Source organism: Apostichopus japonicus, chromosome 19, assembly GCF_037975245.1.
Source record: "Apostichopus japonicus isolate 1M-3 chromosome 19, ASM3797524v1, whole genome shotgun sequence".
Taxonomy (NCBI): domain Eukaryota; kingdom Metazoa; phylum Echinodermata; class Holothuroidea; order Aspidochirotida; family Stichopodidae; genus Apostichopus; species Apostichopus japonicus.
In genome coordinates this window covers 19,305,270-19,332,274 of record NC_092579.1, presented here as the reverse complement: position 1 = coordinate 19,332,274, position 27,005 = coordinate 19,305,270, and the positions used below count along the sequence as shown (strand labels likewise).

Below are 27,005 nucleotides of genomic sequence, written 5' to 3'. Positions count from 1 at the left end.
GTGACCCTTTTCCCATCAGGCGCGTAGCGAGGAATTTTGCCAAGGGAGGAGCGACGCCTGTAGACTATAGCGCCACCATATGTTGGCGCGAAGCGTACAAGAAACTTTTGGCCGAAATGCCTCCCAGATCGCTGAAAATGGTACTTCCCAGGCGGCCAGGCCTTGTAAGTTGCATCTAAGCATTTTCTATTATGAAATTACTATAAAAAAATTTAAAATATGCTCAAGAAGGGGGGGGGGGCGGTTGCCCCTTAGCCCCCCCCCCTTGGCTACGCGCCTGTCTCTCATTATCTTACTGTCTAGCATATTTGCTAGTAATGGATTGTGGTTTTATATCACTCTTTCGTTCAGGCCTATCTCGATAACGAATGACTAAATCATGTTGCAATCATAAATTTGTATATATTTCCTTGGGTACGTTTTGCACTAACTTGTAATATATACGAACAGAATATATATGTCAGGAATTATGTAATCAAGCCCTGCAGTTTCGAAAGGACGGTTGAATGCACAGCACGTATTGCTATTTTTAGTGAATAATGTTTTAGACTATTCGAGGTTTGCAGGAATTTCACTAAATATATTTGTAGTATCAACTTACACTAGTTTTGATGGTAATGAAGTTACTTGGACTACACAAACGTTTTCCTTTTCGAGATTTACTGAACTACTGTAGCCTACATCAAAAAATATTTTGCTAGACCTTACGCTAGGAGTATGCAAGGACCAGTTCCGCTATATCGATAGGTTTCAAAAGTATTATACACTTTGAGACTGCCAACTGAGTAGTACTATTAATATTAGGCCTAGCATTATTAGATCAAATTTTCAGTTGATCAGCTGATGGCTTCCGAAGAGTTCAGACAGCCTTGTACAAGTGACTCATCCACACCTTTTTTTTCTTCACAATCTTGATATATATTTAATATCTTTGAAAAGTCAGGCAAAGAAAAGTTTGGAAGCAACTGACAAATTGCAGGCTATAGTGCATAGGCACCCTCGATGTCATAAAATGTAGTAACAGTTCAGTCAACATTGGGAGTGGACACATAACCTAAGCATTCAATCAGATATGTACTGTGCAAGTGCTGTAAGTTGTTGCACTGATTCTGTTGTCTGTTCTGAACAAGGTTGATATCCTTTACTTCGTAACTTAAAATTATAGAACGTACACTTTACAAAACCTAGGCATATTGCCCATATGCCTAGGTTAAGTAAAGTGTACGTTCTTTAATTTTAAGTTATGTACAATTTAGAACATACCAAAGAGAATATTTGCTGATAGCAGGAATCACAACAATTACTATCGATTGTTTGAGTGGTTTCCATTTGAGGAAAGAATGAAGCCTGATGATGAAATCCCCCATTTTCGAACCAAGTGTCCCATCTAAAAACCTAAAAGTCTAATGGAAATCAGGTGTCAGTTAACTTTTTTTAATTATACTTCAGCATTGAATCATAATACTAGCAAGTACACCCACCACAGTAATTTATATCTCATGTTAAATCCATTGGCAATAAACAACGTTGAAGAGAAAAGAAAAATGAAAGTGTCAAAATGTAGAATTTGACGGTAAATTTAATGTGACGATGTGGGTGTAATGATAATTTCTGATAAAGATGTGAAACCCAATGCAAAATGTCTTAAATAGGCTGTACAGAGCATACTTCCATGCAGTGTGCTCCCTTATTTCATGTCAATGGCCATTCACAAACACTGATGTGAAGAACCGAAGCCCGGCCTACAGTCTAGATTTAGATATTTTCTCTGTATATAATGCACTGTTCATGGTGATAGGGTAAATGGTATGCTTTATGATATAGAGAACATGAAAGTTTTGTTTCTTTTCCTTCTTGTTTGAACAGATTATGAAGCGCAGTAACCCAAGAGCTATGTTTTATGGAAAGAGGCAGAAGAAGGCAGCCATGCATGAAGAAAATTCAGCATCTGGAGGTACATTTTGGGACCTGTGGGCAGGACGATGGGGCACATTGGGAAGGGGCCATGTCCCCTTTCTGCAACCCTTCCCCATGCAGCCTACTATGCTGTCACCCCATCTGTGCCCCCAACATGCATCCATGCCTCCACAAGTTACACAACACAAGTATTTTGCCCCTCCTTAAATTATTGGTTCCCCTCCAAGTCAGAATTATTTGCTGTAGGTCTTGATACCTTAGGATTAAATTTGAGATGTTTGCTAAACAAATAAATCACACTAAATGAAGTTATGCTGATGATGCTGTGGTCAACCTGCTAAGAAATTTAGAGTATAATGTGAAATGTTTGAAAGTGAAACAAGAATGCATAACTTTTTGTTTCTTTGCACTGGTTTGAATATTGAGTAATGCTGTAATTAGTAGCATCATTAGCATTGTAACTAATTAACATAAGATGTCTTAGTTAATTAATATGCATGTTATCCATTTGTGTGTATTGGCATAATCAAACTATAGCAAAATTACTACCCAAGGTAAAGTTACAGCTCTCATTTGGTTCTACAGATGATGCAGTTGATACCGATACGGCATTGGCATTTTTCCGTTCCATGTTCAACTCGGCCAAGTTTAACGATCGGGTTCCTCCCATTATATTCAAGCATCAGCTGTACAGTGTGGTGAACAACAGAACCCAAGTTGACAGAGATATCGTGAGTCACCGGACATTGACAAATTTGTAGAGTACTTAATTGCGACACAATTACTTCATTGATTAGCACCATCAAATAATTTGTGCAGACATTTTGGTCGGAGAGAGTGGGTAATGAAACCCACCCCCCCCCACACCCCTCATCGAACCATGTGTACTATAGACCTTAGCTAGAATAATAACAGATTTAATTTTTATACCTCAGTGGTCCATATCTACAGCTGGTTCCAATTGCAAATTACATACTCAGCAATGCTTTGAAACAACATTCTAGTTTTTTTTTTTTTTTGTAGTGTTACCATAGATACTTAAAACTCATAAAAATTAGAAATTTTTAGCATCTAGGACTGCAACACTGGCTTCAAGTCTGATATTTCATGTTCACTATTTTTTCCACAATTGTTCACTGTTTTTCTTAATATATAATATATAATAAATATTACATATTGATTGATGTGCAAAGAATGCATTTAACAGGAAATTGTGAAAGAGTTTATAAAACAGGATAGTAGCTTAAAGTGTGCTTCAAATTCGATACTGTTTAAAAATATGATTTGTCTTTACTTTACACAGAACAGACTTCAGGAGAAGAAAGAAATCAAATTATTTCATTTTGACGATGAGAGTGAAAATTGTTTGGTCTTCACCGAAGACTATAAGAAGTGTCTGAGAAGTAGCGAACACTGTCCTCATGATATCACCGAGAAATTCATTTCTGTTTTGGTGGACGGTTCTACCGACCTCACATTTAACAAAACGACTATGTCCAGCTGGGGATTTCAAGAGAAAGATATCACGTAAGTGAACAATGGCACTTGTGATAGCCCAATTTTTTCATGCAAGAGATGAAATTGTATAACATTGAAATAGTTCAGGAGTGGGTGTGACAATAACACCCCTGGGACTTACTAAACTGAACTGCTCAATATATGAGAAAACAACATTTTGTGAATGAAATATTAAGTGTAACAGAAATTGCATGAAATATTGAAAGCCAAAACCCACCCCCTTACCTCATGCATCCAACCTCATGCATCCAACCCCCTACCCCCTTTCTTTCCCAACAAAAACAAAATCTGTTTATAGTGATATTCTTTTCATAGTAAATCAAAGAAGGCAGTGGTTTGACATAAACTAGTGTAAATGTCAAATTATTTATTCACTTTCACCTTTTTACAGGAAGCTACTTCATAGTGGACTGTTGACAGTCAGAGATATTGGAAGTTGGTGGTTGGCCATTCCTGGAGCTGGCATTTTTATGAAATGTTACCGCAAAGGTATTTCAACAATAATTGTTAAATTTATATGTCACAATACCACAACAATTGAAGATTTTTATTGGGGGTGGGTGGAGAGGGGAGGTAAAGGGTGGAAGTATGGGTGATGGAAAAACTTTCACATTTTAATCACAAAGAATTTTATAATATGTATCAAATAATGCATAGAAAGAAACTTATCTTGGGACTTTGATGGGTTGTTTTTTGGGTAGGTCTAGGTTCCATCACCTCTCAGGACCTGTACGAAGAAATCTTCTGGCTCACATCTAGTTTTATAAGAGGAACATTCCCAAGTGGAGTGTTGATCTTTGCTAATTCAGCTACTATTCTGTAGTTTCATCAGAATCTTTCAGATATTATCTTTTTGTCTGGGTTTCCCCTACAATTTTTTTTGTATTTTTTAAATATTTTGATTTATGTTTTCTTATTTTTGTTCTCATTTTAGGAAGGGATGCTATGCTGAGGACTATCCGCACAAGTCGTCGCAAAGAAATATTAATGCAGGTATAGTCCTCCTGTCCAAACCTGAACGTTAGTTATTAATGCAGGTATTAGTCCTCATGTCCAAACCCGAACATTAGGTATTAATGCAGGTATTAGTCCTCCTGTCCAAACCTGAATATTAGGTATTAATGCAGGAATTAGTCCTCCTGTCCAATCCCAAATATTAGGTATTATTGCAGGTAATAGTCCTGTCCAAACCTGAATATTAGGTATTAATGCAGGTATTAGTCCTCCTGTCCAAACCTGAACCTTATGTATTAATGCAGGTATTAGTCCTCCTGTCCAAACCCAAATGTTAGGTATTAATGCAGGTATTAGTCCTCCTGTCCTAACCTGAATATTAGGTATTAATGCAGGTATTAGTCGTCCTGTCCTAACCCGAATGTTAGGTATTAATGCAAGTATTAGTCCTGTCCTAACCCGAAACAAGGTATTAATGCAGGTATTATTCCTCCTGTCCTAACCGGAACGTTAGGTATTAATGCAGGTATTAGTCCTGTCCTAACCCGAATGTTAGCATTCCAACTTTCTCTCAATTTAGTAGCCATCAAAGTAGCCATTCACATGTTTTTTTTTTCTCGTTATTTAAGGAACTTGAAGGAAGGAAACTGCAAGCTGTTGAACCTCTAGGGATGAAATATCACCTGTATGACATTCTTGGAGCTGAACATGTGATAAAGTAAGGAAACAGTATACCCTCAGTCATTTTATGAAAGTTATGAGGGTGGTGTGAATGGGGCGGGAGAAGGGAGTGGGGAGAGGGGAGTCATATTTATTCAGTTATTTTGTTCTCTGACACAAGGTGTCCTTCAATAATTTGGGAAACTTTGCACACACAAAAAAGGAAAAAATGGAGAAGTAAGCCAGTGGTCCTCCATATTTTATTCTTAATCTGGGAAAGCATAAGTGTTTATAAGTTTCTGTTGACAAAGGTTGTTGGTTAGACTAATATATTTTGGGGGTACATTTTGTGACATTAATAGAAGACCAGTTGGACAATGATCAAGTTTTTAGTAGCAGGTGAGGTTGGACAAGGTGTTTTGTGTTTCAAAATAATATTGCTCTGATTTACCTACGAGTATTCCATTACAGGTATAATGAGGTAATGGGTGTAGTGGTGGCATGGGTTGGGGGAGGGGGATTGGAGGGGGAGTGTAAACTTCCCATCACTTTTTCAGTCATGTTTTGAAGATTGATCTGCAGTTAGATGCAGTGAATAGTAAAAACAAAAGCATTTAGAAGAGAAGAACTTGATGAATTTACCACAATGGTATACCACAATGCCAAAAAATGCATTTGAATCAGTAACACATCATTTTGTCCCCCCTCCCCCACCCCAGTGAAAGTCAGTCATTGCATTATTTGTCTATTTCTTCAACTCAAAGTCTAACTTTCAAAACTTTTGAAACTTGGAAGGAGCTCCCAATATTTAAGATTTCAAGATCAGGTCTATTTTTTGTTTTTATCTGTAATTTTCATTTTTCTTTGGTTAATGCATTATTAATATTTTGTTACTCTTTACATCTTTCTTTTAGAATCCAGACTACATCTGGGGTGCTGTTGAGATATGACATGTGAACTCTGAAAGGTAACATGTGAATAACATGTGACCACCCTAAGGAGAGAAGAGGTCCCCAAAGTCGTGATGACATGTGTTGATTATTGGTGACAGTAGAGTAAATCAACTACATCTTGAGGTACTGTTGAGGCATGACATGTGAATAACATGTGAACTCCCTGAAGAGAGTATTGATCATTGTGAAAAATCATGTGAAGCCTCCAAAGGAGAGGTTAACAAAGTCATGTTGATGTGATCAGTTTGGAATTGACATGTGAAAGAAGACTATGTAGGCTGACTGTTAATGTATCACATGTGAACACATTAGTGAGAGCAGGTGTGGCCAAAGTTGTAGTGACATTTGTTCATTTACGAATTTACATGTGTTAGTGCTCCGGATAACATGTGGAATGATGAAATAGCATGTGTATGCTTGTGAGGAAAATGTTTAATTATTCTGAAATAAACCAAGAATTCATGGACCTAACAAAGTGGAGAGTATTTGTCAAAAATTGTATTAACCACAAGCCCAAGATTTCTGAGGTCCACAAGGTAGATTAGAAGTAAACTCAAAACCAAAACACTTGATAACTAAGTCGAAAGTATCACTGATTTGCGATGGTTTTTCTGAGCCACCATACTAGAGGAAACTGATTCAAATTGAAAAAGCATTTTTTCGATAACTCGAAACATTAGCCTGAAAGAAAAACAAAAACACAAGGCTTTATTTAACTTACCAATTGGAAATTATTTGTAAACAATTGTTTTAATCATGGTGTTTTTATGATGTCTTCGTTTGTATCTAAACCTTTACACGAATGAGGTATAAAATAGAAAATTACTTTCATTTCTTATAATTGTTTATATTGGAAGGATCTTAGTTTAATTGAAATATATCATGATCGCTTTTTTATCTTTATTTTTTATTTTCTTAGCCATCAGATTGATTATCGAATGTTTACTTTTGCTGTATCTCTAGCCATACAGGTTACAAGATAATAAATGTATCGTTAGTTTGTTGAATGAGTGGCGTATAGGTATGGAAAGATTCTCTCTACAATAGGTTTTTTTTTTATCTGTACACAGAAAACAAATTTGTTTAATTAATTAGTAATAGTTAAAGAGAATAAACAGTATTTGATTTCTCTCTTTTCTCTCTCAGATTGATTATCGAATGTTTACTTTTGCTGTCTCTCTAGCCATACAGGTTACAAGATAATAAATGTATCGTTAGTTTGTTGAATGAGTGGCGTATAGGTATGGAAAGATTCTCTCTACAATAGGTTTTTTTTATCTGTACATAGAAAACAAATTTGCTTTAATTAATTAGTAATAATTAAAGAGAATAAACAGCATTTGATTTCTCTCTGTCGAGAATAACAGCTATCATTTATTTGGCTTTCTGATAAAGTATACAGAATTTTTTTATAACTTACAAAGAGAAATTTATGGAAAGAAATTCTTATGAAAGAGAAATTTATGTACAGAAATTTTGTTTTGTTTTGATAAGTTTTATTAGTATTGATTGATAGTTTTTTTCGTATCAGAAAAGTACTTTCATTTCTTATAATTGTTTATATTGGAAGGATCTAGATTATTTGAAATATATCATGATTGCTTTATTATTTTCTCAGCCATCAGATTGATTATCGAATGTTTACTTTTGTTGTCTCTTTAGCCATACGGGTTTACAAGATAATAAAATGTATCGTTCGTTTGTTGAATGAGTGGCGTATATACATGCATGGAAAGATATTCTCTACAATATGTACATAGAAACAGATTTGCTTTAATGACTTAGTAATAATAAAAGAGAATAAAACAGTATTTGATACCTCTCTGTCGAGAATAGCAGCTATTATTTACTTCTGATAAAGTATACAGAAAATGTTTATAACTTACAAAGAGAAATTTATGGAAAGAAATTCTTATGAAAGAGAAATTTATGTACAGAAATTTTGTTTTGTTTTGAAAAGTTTTATTAGTATTGATTTTTCTTTTGTTTCATGTCAGAATCATTTAATAATAGATCCAAGTATTTGCAAAACACCATAACACTTCTATAAATGATATTGTGTTTCTCTCCGTTATAATTTCTCATTCAAAAGATGATTCTGTGGTTATTTGCACTCTCGGAATAAACGTATTCTCACCATAAAACCACCATAAAACAGATCCTGAGGAACTGCTGTTTTGCTGCTACTGCCACACATCTTTGGGAAAAATTACCTGAAATTCATCAACCTCTCTCCTTCCCTTGTTGCCCTTCAAATTAATTCTGAAAACTTAACGACTTAACGACTTCTAATTGACTTTAACCTTTAATTATCTTGTTCTTTGTATGTTTACTTGTTTTGCCCTTTCCCACTGTTGTTTCACTGCGCCACGAGCGTCTGCTTGGAGGGATACCGGCACATAACAAATGTTCATTATTATTATTAGTAGTAGTAGTAGTGATGGTAACTATTATTTGATCATGTTACTTAAAATGGATCAAATTGACTAGTTGGTGTAGGTATATGAATTTTTTTCTGCATACGCAATTATTCACAACCTCACTACAAACTGTTCTTGTTTGTGTAGGATATATGGGTAGGTATTGTGGTTCTTTATGGTTATGGAGATGGAATTTATACCTACAACTAAAACCTAACAGTGACAATTTGGTTTAACGCATGTATAACAAAAAAATCTTCTATTTATTTATTGACTTTTTGGCTGTTCTGTTAGCCAGTCCCTTTTACGTTTCAGAGCTATCATTGTTGAAACACCATGAGAATCATAACTTTCGATTCATGCCAAAGGGAAGTTTTTAATAAATTAATGCAATCCGAAGCATTTATGTCCTAAGCTATACCCAGTTTAGTTATTTCTTAGACTTGTTTTTGCTGTGTTTTTCTTGGTTCTTGTCAATAGCATAACACATCCAAAGGTCACCTAGGTAATTGTTAGTAGAGGACAATATTTCCATTTTCATGTGTTGTGTTTTCACGGCGGTTCGTATATATGATGAAGAATTCACAAAACGAATGCGTTAATTAATTTAGCCGGATTCATTTACTTTGTTCAACTTTTTGTGCAGGATTTTAGAGTTAAAATAAGATTTTGTTGTTTCCTTGTATCCTATTGCTTCTGGGCATTCTTAAACCTGTGTCTTTTACCGCTAAGATTATATCAGCTGAACGCTATATAAGCCTAGTTTGCAACAAGGACGTCCTCTTTCATTGACAGAAATATCTTAAAGACATCTTGAAAGAAAGAAGGTTACATCGTTTTCCAATACATTGTTATGCCGTGAAGTGTCGTCAAGAACCAAGCACATTTTATTTTCCAAGTTTTAGTTTATTTTAGTCTCAACTACGACACTCAAGATGATATAAGAGACAATCTTTTTTACTATGTTGCATCGGTACTAGTCCCACGTTCATCGCACCGTACCCCACAAATTTTCTTCCCTCCCCGCCCCCCCCCCCCCTCCTACCACCTCCCCTGACAAAATACTAATAACAACAATGATGTGGTATGCCTTGTTTACTGTCAATTGAAACTAAAGCTTTCAAACACTAAATTTTCTGCAATCTATTGCACCCAAACGTCAAGCACGGCTGATCAATATCATTATTTTTTAAGAGGGACGTTTGTTTTTTCCCCCTTTTAAGGCTTCTAATAACGTTTCCCTCAGCCAAAGCCTAAGTCACCATTAATATTGAAATTCTCGTTAAGTTGAAGAAGGAAGTGATACTCGAAGATAAATAACATTTATCATAATTAAATAGATTGTTAAACGGATATGACCGAATACAACCTTTCAGAATTACCTAGCTAGGTCTATTTTCTTTAGGATCACCGAGGTGGTGCACAGACACAATGCAAAAGTATTGACATCTGGAAAAGTTGTTTCACCCAGTTTGCCATCACATTGACGTTATATAGACCGCTGTGACAATTGTTTAAGCGTGGGTGTTGTACATTGTAGTTGTCGAATGAGAATATACAGCCCATCATCATAAACTTGTTTTTGGACAATCAAACACGCACACATGTTAGATATGTAGTTGGAACTGTTGTCGCCATCTGCAGTGTGTATATAATATAGTTATATACTGTATCGATGGCTAAACCGGAGTGGTTAAGCAAGTCCAGCCAGTTGTACAGGCGGTAGCGTCAAATGGACAATGTTTCTCCGTTCCACCAATCGTCATCCTGGTCCACATAAAGTAAGGTTACTATGACAACGACCATTCTGGGTCATTCCGTAGGAGTTGGTTTATTGTTTTTGGATTTATATATATATATATATATATATATAAATACTATCATTTTATTCTGTATATCGTGCACTGTATATACTACTTCTACCGACTTAAATCATCGATGAACTGTGCATGACTTCTCAAAAGTACAGTTATACTATAGAAAAGCTATTGTGCTTAGCATAATGTGAATTCTTTACTTTTTGAGTGACTCAAATACTGGCTGAATGAAACAGCTGATTGCTATGTAAACGGGGTGCGGGAAGCTATACGGTACCTATCCCAGCCGTTATTGTCACTATATACATCTCTATTGTGGCAGAGGGAACACGAAGTTACTATATTAACCAAGTGGAGAGCGCCGATATAAATTGTATGTATGTATGTATGTGTGTATGTATGTATTGTATATTAGATCCTCCTGCAAGCAGGAACTCGCGAAGAAGCCTCATAGGCTTATCAAAGCCGCAAGCTGACCGAAGTCAGTCTCTTACATTCATATTTAACGTCCATAATTATGAATTGTTAATTGTCAACAACTCTGTAACTGGACGTCATACATTAATCTGGGAGTGACTCGAACCGGGGACCTTATGATTGGTAGGCACCGGCGTTAGCCACTGAGCTAACACTCCACTAATTCGGTAGTGAATTCGGTAGTAAATTCGGTAGGTTTTACTTGCAGCAACTTAATTTGAGTAAAAGGAAGGGGTAAAGCATATGTGTTGGAATGGTCCAACGCCTCAAGTCTGCTTAACAAGTTAGTGTGACGTTTACCATATAGTGACTATTTGATACATGGTGCAGAGGTTTTCGGTTAAAGTCATGGTGTGACTGCTATGCTGATAGAGTTACTTGATAGTCCTAGGGAACCGTTGCATTATTTCCATAGCGCAATGTAATTTTTCGTCAACGTAACAGTTTGTACGCGTATCGGTATCACCGATAAACTGACCAACTTGAAAGTTCAATAGCTAATTACAGAAGACGATTTATAAATTATTTAATTAAAGCCATTGCATGGGGAGGGGAGGGGCATATCGATACTGTCATATCAGATATATACGTAAAGCATTTGTCTTTGGATTCGCCTATACATATTGCGTAGATTATAAGGATTAATACTAATTAATAATAAGTTATTATACTCTTTAGTGGATGTATATAGCTGAGTAACTCACAAGCTATAATATCACATATTTTGGATTTCAATTGAAATACAGTACGGTATCGTAGCAAATGGTTTATCTGGATATTTGTCGAATCATCCAGGTTTGATATAATATAATGCACATTGTAAAATCTTGAATTTTAAGTAGGGGCGGATTGTGTGTGGATATACACCCTCCATCTCCCCCCCTCCCCCCCAAAAAAACACAATGATAAGCATAACCTTATATATATATATATATATATATATATATATATGCATGCATATATGCATGTATATATATGCATGTATATATATATATATAAATATATGTATATATATATATATGTATGTATCGATGTATCTATATGTATATGTATGTATATATATACATATACATATATACATATACACACACATACATTTACACACATTTAAATACATTTACACACACATACATATACATACACACACCCACACATACATACATATGCACACGCACGCATACATGTATATGTATATACATACAAACATATACCATGAGTCTTGGACAATTTAGAACCAGCCAGGAACGTGATTCCAGCCTTTCATTCTTGACCTCTGGGGTGGTATTTGGGAACACTGATCTATAGTCTGATTCTACAGTCTGCAGTCTATATACAGCTTGTCATATTTCCACGCCTGTATTCACTCATACCAAGGTGATTTTTATAAGTGATATATGTTGACAAGAAGATGACAGTTCACAATAAACATAGGTGTAACTTAACAAGTGGAATAGGATAGGAAAGTATGGGATAGGAATTTCACCGGGTTTTAGTCCACTGCCGCCGCTTACAGACAGATTAACTTCCCATAGTTGTGCGAAACAACCTAACTCATTTGAACGTTTTGTCACTTGCTATGTGAAGAATATTGCAGCTGGTATCATGTGGGTGCCTGTGTACTCATATAATATTTCTAGGGCCACAAGATATTTATATATTTAAGTAAGGAACATATTTCCTACTTAGTTATGGAAGTGTGCACATTGAATACGTCAGGAGATGATTAGTGTTATGTACATTGACTCGATCAGCGGAAAATCGTTGGTAAGTAATATTGGTCGGGGAGGGGGGAAGGGGGATAAAACTTAATGAGCAGCTGAGGCGACGCAGGCCAAACGATTTTTAGGACCTTGCGTTATGCAATTATACTATATAAACCTTTTGCATGCTATGGTTAGATTATAGCGTATTCGTTAAATTAAATTAATTATTGTATCTGGTTACTTTCAAACAGAAAAAGAAGGAAAAACAGTTTGTCCGATTGAGATTCCTTTAAAACGTATATCTATCTATACACGTAAAGGTTCTGCTGACAAGGACTGGTAGAATTTTCAACTAGGTGCTTCGACGTACCGGTTGCACGATACAAGCAGTAGGCTATTGGCTGCAAGCTAAGGGATTCATCCCGGTGAGGGAGGGGGGGGGGGTGAGGGTGAGGGAGGTTTGCTGTTTCTAAGGAAAACTTAAGATGTACAGTTTAGAAGTGTTGCAAGGCCAAGCTGGTGCAGGGATGGGGATGCTTGCTAGTGTTCACGGAGATTGAAATTCAAGCACAAACTCCGCGGCAATACGGTTTTAGATGCAACAGAGTATATAGTGTTAATTACATTTAAAGTCTCAGTATGTGTTTGCCAAATTTAAACCTTACCTTTTGCAGCTTACTGCACTAAAAGTTCAGTGCAAATGACACCGTTCTATGCAATGTTCATATCAATAGGCCTATTCATTGTTTTTGTTGAGTTATCTGTCGTTAAAAACTTTGAGCTGAATAAAATTCGACACTTTATTAACGAGTCCGGATAGATTCTACAACTTGCAATCAAAACTTACAAGCCCCGCCCAAAAGATCATGCGCCAATTAAATATCTCTGTTTTGTTTACGACCGTTAGGCTTAGGCTTACTTTGACTTTCGTGGCTAGCATGTCTTATGTCCCAGCTCTTGTATCTTTCTCTTGGTCTTATTCGGTAATTACCTATGTAGCTTGCGAAATTGTGTCATTTCCTTCCATTGCAAAAACTGATAAGTGCGACAACCAGTTTGACGAGCATTTTCTGTGACTACATTACTGAAGTAAACCCCAAAGGGTCATGAAAGCTAAGACTATTTCCACTTGATAAGTAACTCCACTTATGGGACTGAATTGAAAGAGCTCAAAAACAGAAAAGAAATGAATACAGTCATTTTAGATTGAAATATTCAATCCAGACTTTACGCTGATAACCAGTTTGACTTCTTTTCTGAATGACGCCATAATAGAGGAAGAGCAGTAATTAATCAAGTCAATTCATGTCTGTTAAGATTGATCACAAATTCAAAATACGGGTTAAAATTGAGATGCAATAGTCAATTTAGATTGAATTTCCAATCAATCGAAATAAGCAATACTTAATACATAACTAATAAAGGACAAAAGTACTCTCAGAATAGTAGGCCTGTAAGGCGTATTGGGACATTATACGTACGTGGCTCTGTATAACGCTAACGTAATCGTGTTGTTTGTCTATAATAGGCTGGACGAATATTTAAACGGTCAATAACACACACTGTTTGCCTAGTATACCTTATCAGCATAAAACCATTTGTATCGTGTATGATACAAATATTTGCACTACAGTTCTGCGGCAACCTCGTTATAATCAGGGGCGTCCACCGTATCATATTTTCATGCCTATATCTATATACTCCAATTAACTGAAGTCTTATACCGAACAGCTCCACGTCATACTGGAAGCCACAGAGAACATAAATAGATATATATTAACAAGGAAATATACTTCTGTTATCGTTTAAACTATATAACATGCGTAACAAGAGAACTTCGTAACTAACTACAGTATACCGGTAAGCTGGTAGTCATTTGTGCAAGGAGACGTCACACCGATACAAAACAAGCGTTTGGTTTCACGATATCTGTAAAGAAGCATATTTTCGACCGCATTAATTTTGTAATAGATAAAAAAGAGACATATAGAACAGCATACGCCCATAACAGGCTCAGAGCATTCAACACCAGATAGGCTCTGTGATTTTATAGTATTTTTTTTTTATTTTATATTTCTTCTAAATTATCAGTTGTCCTTTTCAAAGTCAGCGGCTTCTGCAGTCCTCCAATGACGTCATTCTCTTCTTCAAATTCGGATAGGATTCTACCGTCAACTTGACTCACAGATGTAAAGTTACCAGCTTATCGTCATTTAGTATATAATCCGGACTGAAAGCGTCGCCCACGGTTGCTAGTTTTGTGTTGAGACTAAGGAGGTTTGAAAGATTAACAAAATCAAATTTACTGACTGGGACAGCCTGATATAAAGGTGAAATTCTATCAAGATGATGGCCTCAGATTTTGACATCACTCGATACCTGTCGGCAAATATCAAACACATGATATACCATGGGAAGACTAAAAAGGCAGTCAAAAAGGTAAATTTTTATGTCAATTAATGACGTCATATTTTATCTATTCCCATATTTTACAACAAAATTCCTCCAATCTTACTCATTTGCGACAAAAAAAGCTATATTTTTCTTCTGGATTTTTTTTCACTGCATTTTCTTTTTAAATATAAGCAAGTTGAAAAGAAAAAGATTAACTGGGAAAACGACAAGGAGTAAGATACTCAAAAGTGTACATTTTTATCAAGTAATGACGTCATAGTAAATACTTTTCATATTTTACTCATTTTAATATTTTTTTACGATACAAATTCTGTAAGGCTTCATATATATGGGAGTCAATTTTATTTTCGAACATTGAATCCATACCTTCCTTTGTCCATTACCACTATACCCATAGCGTGATATTATTTTCATAAGAAAATCTAGAAGGTGACTCTAGGAATATTAAAGCAACATAAAGGTAATACCCCCAAATATGTTGTTATATATTATTTTTGTATATTAATTATTCAAGCAAGATCTACGGTTTCTTTTTGGTGTGAAAACACCTAGAGAACAACCATTTAAAAAAAAAAAAAAGAAAACCATTGGTCCATCAATCACACTGTGACGGCACTCCTGAACATTTCTTCAACTTCTTCACTTCTTTTGCAAAAATTCTTATCCATTACACACCCGGGGGGGGGGGGGGATTGGCCTACCTGTTAACCAGCTCCCGACCTGTGCACCGCTGAAATGCGACGCGCCAAAAGCGCCGCCATGCAGTTAGAGAAGGCGATGGCGCCGATAATCTATTAATCGTGAAAGATGCTAATTTCATCCGATGCTCCAAAAGGCCTCAGCGTCTCCGGTTGGATCGCTGAGTAGGTAGCAAGTTATGCCCAAGTCTTCCCCTGCACATACACGATTGCTTCCTTTCCAACCTACTACCACTGGCGGATCCAGGGCCTTTGTTTGGGAGGGGCCAAAGTGGCATTAGAGTGATATGGGGGAGGGGTCTAAGGAGAGGGGGTGCCCCCCTCCCCTTTTGAAAATTTTCTATTGCTGAATGCCCTCAGATGCAATTTGGTGCGACAAAAGTGTACAATGGTGATGTTAATTTACTTCTAAAAAAAATGTTTCCCAGGTGTAATTTTCTAAAATATTTATAAAACAAAGTTGGGATCACATTTCTCAAGAAATTTTATTTCTCATAGGTTATAAATTTCTTACAACCAGCCTGTAACTGCAAAATTGTGTTAAACTGTAAATAATCATGCTCATACATTCATGGGCGGCGATCCGTACTTCGGAGTGGGGGGGGGGGGGGGATATGACCTTGTTGACTATCTAAGCGTAGCGCCACCATGAGTTGGCGCGAAGCGTACAAGAAAATTTGGGGATTTACAAACCCTCTAGATGGCCGGAAACGGCACTTCCCAAGGTTTCCAAGCGGCATATACCCAACTTTAAAATAGGGATATCATGTCCGAAATATCTCATAATCAGGATCCAAAATACTTTTTTTTTTAAATTTCGGGTGTTATTTTGGGAAAATTGCCCCTGTCAATCTTGTTTCAGGCGCTACGTTAGAATGTTCGAGAGCTCTTTTATATTATTCGATGAAGAAAATGGCCTCATGCAAGCTATTATAGGCCTATACACATGCAATACACAATTACACATAGTTACATTCCTAGGTACCGATTGCTAGGGCATCCAGGTGAAACGTGTATTAAGCATTACCCTGGTAACATGAGATTCTCAGCTGTTCGAGGGAACATGTACGTGTGTAGGCCTACTATAGGGCCTATATGAATACTATGAGGGTGCATATATGTACTATATCAATACCGTGATAAAGATAAAGACGGTTTATTTGAAAAGATCGCACTGCGTTTATGGTAGGCGAGAAATGAAGCTAAAAAAGAGCCGTACATTCACGATGATACATAAATGTAGGCATGAAAATATTTTTATCCCTGGCATTTGGTGGGGGGGGGGGGATATGGTGTATTACATCCCCTCCACCCATTTTCATGGGGGGATATATCCCCCTTCCCCCCCCCCCCCCCAGGATCGCCGCCCATGCATACATTTACATAGCTCCCAACTCTTGAGAAGGCAAATGCTGGTCCATGCCACGAATCGCCGTCCTGGGGGAAGGGTATAAGGGGAGGGGGTGTCCCCTTCCCCCTTTTGATTTTTTTGGAATCCTGGTGATGCCTACATGTAAAATGGTGGCACTTAGAAAGGCTTTTGTCACCCAAAATTTTCTGAGAAATATGCATTTTTTTTGTGTGTAACATCAATAAATTGAATAGTAGGTGATAATTCATTCTTTCCCGTGGCATGAAAATGTTCGCTGCTCGCCCCAATGAAAAGAAATATAGGCTAATTTGAGGTTCAAATGATGCTGTAAAGGAGGTTTTATACTCTATCAAGGGCGTAGGAACCGGGGGGGCTGGGGGGCGCCAGCCCCCCCCCCCCCCAGTGAAAAATGTGGAGGGGCGGAAGTATCATTCCGCCCCCCCCCCCCCAGGTTCGCAAGTCAGAAAACCCCTTTTTCATTTCCAAATGAGAAAAAAATCTCATTTGGAGCACCAAATTGCATCTAAGGCCAGGTGAAAATACAAAATTAAGTTTTCAAAATGGAGTGGGTGTTGAAGTGTGCTATATTGCACCAAATTGCATCTGAGGCCACCTGGAAATGCAAAAAATTCCTTAGACCCCTCCCCCAGGCCGGCCATCAGTCTTCAGCCCCCCACTCAAAAGTACCTTCCTACGCCACTGTACTCTATTATGCTAAATGCTAAAGAAATGATGGTTGCTAAGTCAAAAATTGATGCAAATTATTTTATGTATACTTGACAATTACAATGCGGTTTTTTCGGACGCTTGTGCGGGTCAGCGGGTTTGGGGTGTTAGAATGCGGGTCTAATTCCCGCGAATTGTTGCGGGTCAGTTGGGAGCTCTGCATTTAGTTTTAAACCAGAAAACGAACAGGTTTAGACTAGTCTACCACTGCTATTCCTCTCGATTTTTAAATTTTCAATCATATGATTTAGCGGATGTTCGGAAACATTTTTTGGCTCACCTTTGGGGGGGGCCATGGCCCCCCTTGGCCCCCCCCCCTTGGATCCGACAGTGCCTACTACAACCCCTTAAGTTTTAATAAATATCAACACATTGCGATAAGCCAAACGATAGGAATCACCATTACTTAAAGAATTATGAGATATCTGTTTCTTTGACCACCATTACACAGAGCGAGCCTTATTTGAATGCCAAAGATTTGGGCTGGAGATGCAATCTTGCAACACTTGGTTTAGGGTCGAACACGTGACCATACACAGACCAATCCTATTATTGAATGCAAGATTTGGGCTGACGTTACAGTGTAGGAAAGCAATAATCTCTAAACTTGATTGTTCGGAACAGCGGACAACGCAACCACATGCTTTTAAACACATCAAAACCGAAGCGAATTTCGATAACAATACTGTGGAATCGACTTTTGATATTCATTTAATTACGTCGTATTTTCTGAACAACAATATTGATTTACTTAAGTTGTGGACGTTGCAGAAGATTGAACAGTACTACACCTACCCCACCCTCCCGTACCACCCCCCCACCGCCCTATATATATATATATATATATATATATATATATATATATATATAATATATAGCATTATATTAGCTTTTCAGTATCGACGGATTGCAAAATTCGCCCGCCTTAGTAAGATCGAGTCTGGAGTCTTCTTTTCTTTTCTTTTCTTTTATTAAATAATATATGTTATTCTCTTTTTAAATAATATATGTTATTCTAGTAACTTCAGTTTTCCTGAAGTACGTCATATAGTGAAACCACAAACTAAATTATGCAGGTCTAAACTGCAACAGTTTGAAATCTGGCAACTTGGCAAGCAACAATTCTTTCTTTTCTTTCGAACAATTTTCGAGAACAAAAAAGCAACTCAAACAAGGTTAATAGAGAGCTCGAGTTTTCGACTCTTGGGCAGTAAATATATGCACGTGACGTGCTCTTAAGCTGCGGATTGGCCACGCCTACGCGAAACGCGTACCGTCTTCTGTTTGTGCAGGGATGTGTTTGTCTGGCTTCCAACTCCAGTTTGAGAGTAAAGTTCAAACAGGCACAATACGTTCCAATAAATTAAAACAGTTGAAGTTTAGAAAAAGTTGACATTTGACAAGGCTTATAGTTTTAAACAAGTTCAGCCGGCGTTTGTAAGCATGCACACCAATTGCAGCACAGATCAGCTTGTGTGGCAGGTTCCTTAAGTATACAAAATTTAATCTTCACGTAATTTCGAAATTTTTCTACCTTTTTGTAGTCGTATTTTTCAATCAGTTCATTCTCGTAATTTCGATTTCTTTTCAAATATAGTATATAATTTCGAGATATTTTCGGTATGTCGAAAGTATTTTCGGTATGTCGAAAGTATTTTCGGTATGTCGAAAGTATTTTCGGTAAATCGAAAATCATATTTGTTGTTGAGTGGCAGCAATAATTCTCCGGTTCAGTACCGGTAATGTAAATGAAGATGAATTCTGTTACTATACAACGTCATATGTTAAGCAGTTGTTTTCCGTCCTTTATGCATGTGTAATATAGTTTGTACCCTCAGGAAGATTGCATTCTCTCTACGACTTCGAATGAGAATGCAAATTGAAAACTACTTCCTTATTATTAAAAATTTTGAAATTTCATTTGATAAATCCATTCTTTTATTGTTTCTTATTTTTTGCAGCGGTGGGTTGTATTTCAAGGAAATTCGAATACAAGTAAGTTTACATTGAATATGGTATCTCAAAGAAAAAAAGAAAAAAAAATAGTGTATGTGCGGGTAATTTTTCTTCAAACAAAATAATTATTAAGCTGGCCATGGCTACGTACTTGCGTCATTCATTGTCGATATGGTTGATCGCGGTCAAAGGTCACATCGCTTCCCTGGGAAAAAATATATACTTTCTGATTTACACAGTGAACAGTTTTTTCTTATAAGTAATTGTCTGTTCTACACGGTATGACTCTGTCCGATAGCATGTTATACTTGAAGACGGGATACGTAGGCCTATATGGACAAACAACCGAGTCACATGTTTGAGTCGCTAAGATAATTCTGTTTCAAGTCGGTCTTTGTTGTTGTTTAGACTACTGCATTGGGCCAATATATGCTGCACAACCAGCTCTCAGTGAACCCGATCACACTGTTAGATTTGTAGATCCAAATTTTAATCTGTTTAATTGTAAATCTAAGCGTTTGGTATTTGTGCCTGTAGTATCTAAACTTTTCTCCAGAGAAACTTTCATCCGACGCCCGGGCCCAATTTTCCATTGGATCAAATTAACCCAGGACCAGGGCCCTTTTCATGGGTGGAGAGGGGGGGGGGAGGGGAGGTAGTGGGTGCCTTCAAAATGAAAACCATTAAAACCCTTAAAAAAAGATACCAAAATGGGTGACCTGGTAGAAAAATTGTGCCGAATATTGTTTTAATAAATGATTTTGAGTCTATAACGTACCGTATTACAAAGTATATTGCATCAATTCAAAAGCTAGACTTGAGATGTTTGTAATGCACACTATACACTAGTCGTATACTATATAATAAACACATATTTAAACCGTGACGTAACTAGACCGGTTCGACCGGTGACAAGTACCAAAAAAGCAAGAAAAAATCTCCCAACTGCCGAAGTTGGCCGTAGGCCGTGAAAGCCTCTAAACGTGCAATCCGTGACCCCAACGGGCTCTTTAGGGCACATTGCCTATTTATCTAGATATCCATATGGTCCCCTTCTTTAATCTTTGGTCAGGCCCATCAAGAACTTATGAAGATGTTCAGTTCAGTCACGTATAGGTTAAATGGCCGGCCTATGTACTGTTTACGGCCCTTTTGGAATAATCAGTCGGAAGTCGTAGTTAAACTCTGCAATATACTCGTCTTTTATCCCATAAGCAATAATTGTTGGCTTAGCCCCCCCCCCCCCCCCAAAAATAAACACAGCGTGTTGTTTCATTGTTTGTAAACTTATTTTTACTGTAAACAATTTTACGTTCATCGTCTTCGTCTTTGCTCCTCCGGTTTAAAGTGCCTCATATGCCCTGCAGAAAACCCATCTAAAATTCCTCATCTGCCCTGTAGAATACCCATCTTAAATGCCTTATATGCCCTGCAGAATACCCATCTAAAATGCCTTATATGCACTGTAGAATACCCAGGCTAAAATGCCTTATATGCACTGCAGAATACCCATCAAAAATGCCTTATACGCACTGCAGAATAAAAATGATTGTCGTGGAAACGGACATGGTAACTATGTAAGAAAAACATTGAATAGGTCAGGAGAAATATTTGGCTATAAAACGGGATATCCAACCAATCCTAGGGTCTACCAAATGAGCTATCTATTCCTTAGTGGCGATCCCCAATTCATATGAATTAACTGATATACAACCGGACGTTTATAAGTACAACAAAACTCACGATATACCTTACTCATTACATGTACCGTGTAACAAGGCATTATCAATATCAGCCACCCAGAAAACGGCAGGGGACTTCAATCAAAGTAAATTTACAAAAAGAATGTTTAGAATACTTGCCTGAACGGCCTTTTGAAACAACATTTTTAACGGAGAAAGTGTTTTGAAGGATTTGAGTTCTTCACCCAGGAGACCCACTTTTTGGAGGGCGGGGGGGGGGGGGGTGCAGGATTGTGTCAAGTCTTACCGGTATTACTCTGTTTCGTTCTCCCTTCAGGGCTGTTCCAATTGAAGTTATACAAAAACGATTCAGAGAGGGTGCTGAAGACTTCTTACACTCTCAACTCGGACAATTTTGTCGGAACAGAAAGAGGTGAAATACGGAAAAACAACGTGACACAGAGCAGCTACTTCGCAATAGTGTTAAAAGACGACACCGTGATTTTCGGTTTAGATATCGACAATCAAGGTGCCGTGGAAGGGAGCACCTTCGATGAATGGAGCTCGATTTTTGACGATATCTTCCAAAGTGGTAAATTAATATCAGATTTGACCTTAGAAGTATTCTATTGAATAATCAAATATTTGATTGGTCATATACAAATGAGTAGTTCACATATTTCTATACCTGAGATATGACAATGAACATTTTTGGGGCTAAAATTGCAGGAGAGTATAAAAGGTAACGTTATATTCTAGGGATGGGGTAACCTAACATAGTAGGGATGAAGGGAAAATTGCTTTAGAGAGTGGAGTTAGTTGGGAGATATTTTTACGATATCTTTTCGTTCGTTCTTCTCGTTCTTTTCGTTCTTTTCGTTCTTTTCGTTCTTTTCGTAATTTTCGTAATTTTCGTTCTTTTCGTAATTTTCGTTCTTTTCGTAATTTTCGTTCGTTCGTTCGTTCGTTCGTTCGTTCGTTCGTTCGTTCGTTCGTTCGTTCGTTCGTTCGTTCGTTCGTTCGTTCGTTCGTTCGTTCGTTCGTTCGTTCGTTCGTTCGTTCGTTCGTTCGTTCGTTCGTTCGTTCGTTCGTTCGTTCGTTCGTTCGTTCGTTCGTTCGTTCGTTCGTTCGTTCGTTCGTTCGTTCGTTCGTTCGTTCGTTCCTTCGTTCGTTCGTTCCTTCGTTCCTTCGTTCGTTCCTTCGTTCGTTCGTTCCTTCGTTCCTTCGTTCGTTCGTTATTCGTGTATTTTGATTTCAATGACAATAATGCACTCTGTTTTATTTGCAGAGAGCTGGATTGTTAATCCTCGAAGAGGGATACAAACTACAGAGCAATATTTATCTTTCCATTGTACGCGATCGAGCTTTTCAGTTGGATTGCTGGATCCTCCGAAGTGTCTGCGACATTGGTCGATAAATGAAATTGCTGATTGCAGGGTTGAAGGTGACACACTGCTTCTTTATCTGAAAGATGAAACTCAAGGTACGTATATAGCAGGGGTTCTTAAGGAGGGTGGTGAGGGGTGAGGGGGAGGTACTAGAGAGGGGTGCGGTAAGGGGATTTGGATATTTACCTGGCATGTTATTACTGCTACAAAAATAATGATCTGCTATAGAGCTGAGATAAACAAACTACAGGAAGACAAATCGGTCCTTCACTATTGAGAAAAAACAAACTTGAATCGATCCAAGAGATGTCGTAAGATGCTGCTCGCGGGGTTATGAAAATTATCCAAACAATTTGAATATTTGCATCGTGGAAAGTTGTCCCTGGGAAGGGGCAAAGAGGATATCTGAATTTTTCTTCTTTCGAAGAGAAAGTGTTTAAATACCGACGGATGTCTGAATTTCTCTTTCTTTCTAAAAATTAAGTTGTTTAGTACCGTACTTTTAAACTGTTTTTTTTTAAATGATTTGAAATGAAACACGAAAACGAATTTAAATACGCAATATATAAATACACCAAAAACAGCTTCTAATCAACAATCAGTTAGCAATCAATAATTTAAATTTGGTGTAAAGTACAGTTTCTTATGCCGTATGATCTGAGCCTGTGACATCGGGGAGGGGGAGGCCAAGATGTTAAGTCGTCCAGGGTTGTAACGGAGGTGGGGGGAGGGGGGTATCCTCTCTCATTTGAGAAATTTTGGGTAAAATAGAGGGTGCTTAGATGCAAATATAACATGTGTTATATTTTGAACAATTTATGTTTAGGGTGAACGGTATCTATACGCGTTGCATATTTATATACAGTAACGGTAATTTTGTAATAATTAGCCTGCCGGGGATGGGGGGGGGGGATGTCACATCTTGGCAATTTTGCTATAAGTATTCCAATTTTATACATTTCAGAAACGATTGAACTGAAATGCGCCGAGTGGGAAGCTACCAATATTCGACAAATTCTCTTAAAAACCATTCGAGAAACAAGAAATCCAAATGTAATTGGAACATGTAAGTAACGCATCAATTCAAAGTAACTTCATATGAGGCGCGGAACAAGGAAGGGGTGAATCCCCCCCCCCCCCACACACACACACCTTCCTCGTGAAAGCTCATACAAATCATCAAAAGTATAGTCATTAGCAATATCATGCCCTTAATCATAATTATATATATATGTATATATATATATGTATGTATATATATATATATTTGTAATACCCGATGTGTAGGGTGTTTGATGTATTATGTATTTTATGGTTTGATGGATGCGTGCAGCACTGTTGTTAAGTTGAACATTTTCGGGAGTGATTTTCTACATATTTCGTGCGTAAGCAGGGACGTTAAAAAATAAAAATCCAGGGGATATGGATTGGGGGTGGGGGTTTGGGTGGGGGGTTGAACAGTTTTCCATAACCGATTAATCGTCCGAAAAAAAATTGACCGTGTAACCGGTTTACAATAACGAGAATTGAACGGTATAACTGCAAAACTTAACAGGTTAAACCCTTTTTTTTCACTACTTTTACTCTCAAGAGTTATGGAAAGTTACATCTTGCCCCCTTACTTTGTGGGGTAGGGGAACAATGTTCTCTCAGAACAAACCCCACACCATGACACCCTTGTCCTTCCTATACATGGTTTGCATGGAGTATTTATTGTGATCAGGCCGAATAAGCTAAGAAGTAAATTTGGAAAAATACTTATACACAGAAACAAACATGCTACTATATACCGTTATACATTCATAATCATGATACGATAGGAAAGTGAAGTGGGGTAGTTTAAAGGAAGAAGTTTCAAATTCAATCTTTCTTGTTCTTGTTCTTGTTCTTTTTCACTTTTCTTTTTCAATTTCAGTCTCAGATTCGGAACCTGCTGAGAGATATACAAGAGTACCAACGTCGTCCTAAAGTAATAGCGTGGCGAGAAATAACACTGAACTCATGAACGATGACGTAAAGAGCTATTAATAGAATAAACCGAATCATAATATATTATAAAACGTGCCTTGTCGCCGAGCCATCCGCTTCAAATACTTACACGAATAGCAGCCCTCGTCCCCATCCAACAAACATGTTTCCCTCGTCATTGAAACATGTGTGTCGTTTCTAATGGTTCATGACAAGAGAACACATGGTCCTGTAAAAATGTTGGCATATGTGTTTTTCTTGTTTCACCATGTTGTAAATTTCAACATCTTCAAGACAATGTGTCGATAGTGGCAACGATGTATATCAAAAACATTTATTCAATTGCTCGTAAGTAGATAATTTACTTGTTTTAGCTGTAAGAAAGTGAATATTCAGCTAGGATCCATAATAGCCTATACTAACATTAAAGAAAACCCATTATGTATCTTATGTAAATGGATACAAATGATGATAGGCCATACCTACGGTTACCCCAACGCTGCGGTAATACAGGAATTAATGTGCAAATTTTAAAGTAAGACTGATTTAACGCATACTATGTATCTGGCCAGTAAAACAGGGAAAAGTTACAAAGTTTTCATCTTTACGTAGTTTTTGAAACTTGACCCAAAACGGGAACATTCTTAAAACTGTGCATGACATGAATAAAATCATCTCGTTATGCAGATGTCTACAACATGCACACATATGGCATATCGTAAGTACATTTAAAATGCACTGTCGGGTACGTTCACTGGGCACATTGGGGAACAGCACTGGGTTAATTCACTTTATCGGAAACATAAAAACATATTAAATCAAGATACTTACTTCATAGACCATCATGACACTATTTAAGAGGAGCGCCACCATCAGTTGGCGCGTAGCGTATGAAGGAAATTGTTGCCCAAAATGCTTCACAGATTGACGGAAATGGCACTTTACTAGGCCTTGTAAGTTGCATCTAAACATTCTTTATTTTGAGATCTCATGTTTTAGAACTTAACACTTCAAAAAAAAAAGAATAGGTAAATTAGAAAAAGTTGATTCGATAAAATCACTTTGTAGGGGGAAATAGGACTTAACTTTAACTCGGGTTTATTCATTGTTTTACACAGGACCTTGAATCAGTGGCGGCGGAACCGGGGGGGCTTGGGGGGGGGGGCTCAGCCCCCCCCAATAAAAAAGTTGAGGGGGCAAATGCATGATAAGCCCCCCCAATATTTACCAAGGCTCCGAAACGTGCATCTGCCCATTTTTTCAATGCATACTTGTCGATCTGTCCGATGCACACGTATACTCTATAGGTGTAATAATTTTAGTAATTGCTGGGGGACCCTCGGCCCGTCCCCTGGCTATAGACCACATTGTCACCCCAACCGCGTCTTCACGCCTCGTGAAAAGTGGAAGCAGTGAGTGTGAGTACCGGTAAGCGTAACACAACTTCGTGTTAGGCCAATGACTTGCCTCATTTCAGCCAGTTCTCCAACATCCCCTTACTTAGTGGCGGAGCGTCCTTATATACAGTCAGGGGGCGGATGCCCCCCCCCCCTGACGGACTCAAATGGACTGCTGGTGCCCTTTTCAGCTTTTCACTACTTTTCACTCATTCGCGATTTTTGACTATTTTATTGCGCTCTCATATACCTATTGACATTTGTCATATTCTGTTGGTGTAATTTTCCGACAAAATGGCGACGACACGTATTTATTCTCCGTTTATCTGCAAATTAGCGAGGCCCCGGAAAGGGTCATTTCCTGCAATCTAGGGAGTATCTTTACTGAAGAATGTTCTGTACGCTCCGCGCCAACCTGTGGTGGCGCTCCGCTTAGATAGTGTCGAAGCGCCCCTACAGCCCATTCTTGCCCTCCCCCTGACCAATACCCCTGGTTCCACCACTGCCCTTACTACACTCAAAAACGTCTATGCGAGTACACTACGAGTAATAGCTACTCTCTTAAAACACCATGGAATATACAAATTACAATGTTTTTACAGATTTTTACGTGCAATCTGAGAAATTGCAGACTTGAGACCCATATTTCAGGGCAAGGTATTCGCAGCATAAAACACTCGGGAAGTGCCGTTTCCGGCCATCTGGGGGTTTGAAAAAACCCCAAATTTTCTTGTACGCTCCGCGCCAACCGATGGTGGCGCTCCGCTTAGATAGTCTCCACACAATAGCCCCCCCAATAATTTTTCCGTTCCGCCGCGCCTGCCTTGAATATATGAAAATATATGAAAAACTAGAAATTCATCGATTTTGAATCTCGAAGTTTCACAATTTCAACATTTCATTTTGTATGTTCTAATTTAAATCTCAAAAAGGTGAAGTTTAAGATTAAAATTCGAAATATTGAATTTTTAAGATCTTGTTTAT

At 37.7% G+C, this 27,005-nt stretch overlaps 2 protein-coding genes across 7 annotated transcripts; both read left to right on the top strand.

Annotated features, from left to right (window-relative positions):
• The first annotated feature begins 296 nt into the window (after positions 1-296).
• Positions 297-8,041, top strand: LOC139960248 (inactive serine/threonine-protein kinase 19-like). 3 transcript variants are annotated; one of them, XM_071958454.1, is made up of 8 exons: positions 297-414; positions 1,867-1,954; positions 2,503-2,648; positions 3,221-3,444; positions 3,827-3,924; positions 4,370-4,428; positions 5,019-5,107; positions 5,964-8,041. In XM_071958454.1, the coding sequence occupies exons 2-8, from the start codon at positions 1,870-1,872 to the stop codon at positions 6,004-6,006; spliced, it is 744 nt and encodes a 247-aa protein (XP_071814555.1). In that variant the 5' UTR covers positions 297-414; positions 1,867-1,869; the 3' UTR covers positions 6,007-8,041. The 3 variants fall into 3 exon arrangements, with proteins under 3 accessions (XP_071814555.1, XP_071814554.1, XP_071814553.1); XM_071958453.1 differs by lacking the exon at positions 297-414 and adding an exon at positions 419-558; XM_071958452.1 differs by lacking the exon at positions 297-414 and adding an exon at positions 457-614.
• A 1,808-nt stretch (positions 8,042-9,849) lies between these two features.
• LOC139960004 (uncharacterized) lies at positions 9,850-25,745 on the top strand. Of its 4 annotated transcripts, none has more exons than XM_071957999.1 (7): positions 9,850-10,203; positions 14,511-14,858; positions 19,592-19,625; positions 21,606-21,860; positions 22,557-22,751; positions 23,621-23,722; positions 24,572-25,745. In XM_071957999.1, the coding sequence occupies exons 2-7, from the start codon at positions 14,766-14,768 to the stop codon at positions 24,622-24,624; spliced, it is 732 nt and encodes a 243-aa protein (XP_071814100.1). In that variant the 5' UTR covers positions 9,850-10,203; positions 14,511-14,765; the 3' UTR covers positions 24,625-25,745. The 4 variants fall into 4 exon arrangements, with proteins under 4 accessions (XP_071814100.1, XP_071814103.1, XP_071814101.1 ...); XM_071958002.1 differs by lacking the exon at positions 9,850-10,203 and adding an exon at positions 10,306-10,612; XM_071958000.1 differs by lacking the exon at positions 9,850-10,203 and adding an exon at positions 10,653-10,907.
• The last annotated feature ends 1,260 nt before the right edge of the window (positions 25,746-27,005 follow it).

Bases quoted from the DNA above. Each gene is read 5' to 3' on its own strand.
- LOC139960248 (XM_071958452.1), top strand. The intron at 1,955-2,502 runs GTACATTTTGGG...TTGGTTCTACAG, and splicing joins AGAAAATTCAGCATCTGGAG to ATGATGCAGTTGATACCGAT. The intron at 3,925-4,369 runs GTATTTCAACAA...TTCTCATTTTAG, and splicing joins TATGAAATGTTACCGCAAAG to GAAGGGATGCTATGCTGAGG.
- LOC139960004 (XM_071957999.1), top strand. From the start codon at position 14,766: ATGATGGCCTCAGATTTTGACATCACTCGATACCTGTCGGCAAATATC. The intron at 21,861-22,556 runs GTAAATTAATAT...TTTTATTTGCAG, and splicing joins TGACGATATCTTCCAAAGTG to AGAGCTGGATTGTTAATCCT. The intron at 22,752-23,620 runs GTACGTATATAG...TATACATTTCAG, and splicing joins TCTGAAAGATGAAACTCAAG to AAACGATTGAACTGAAATGC.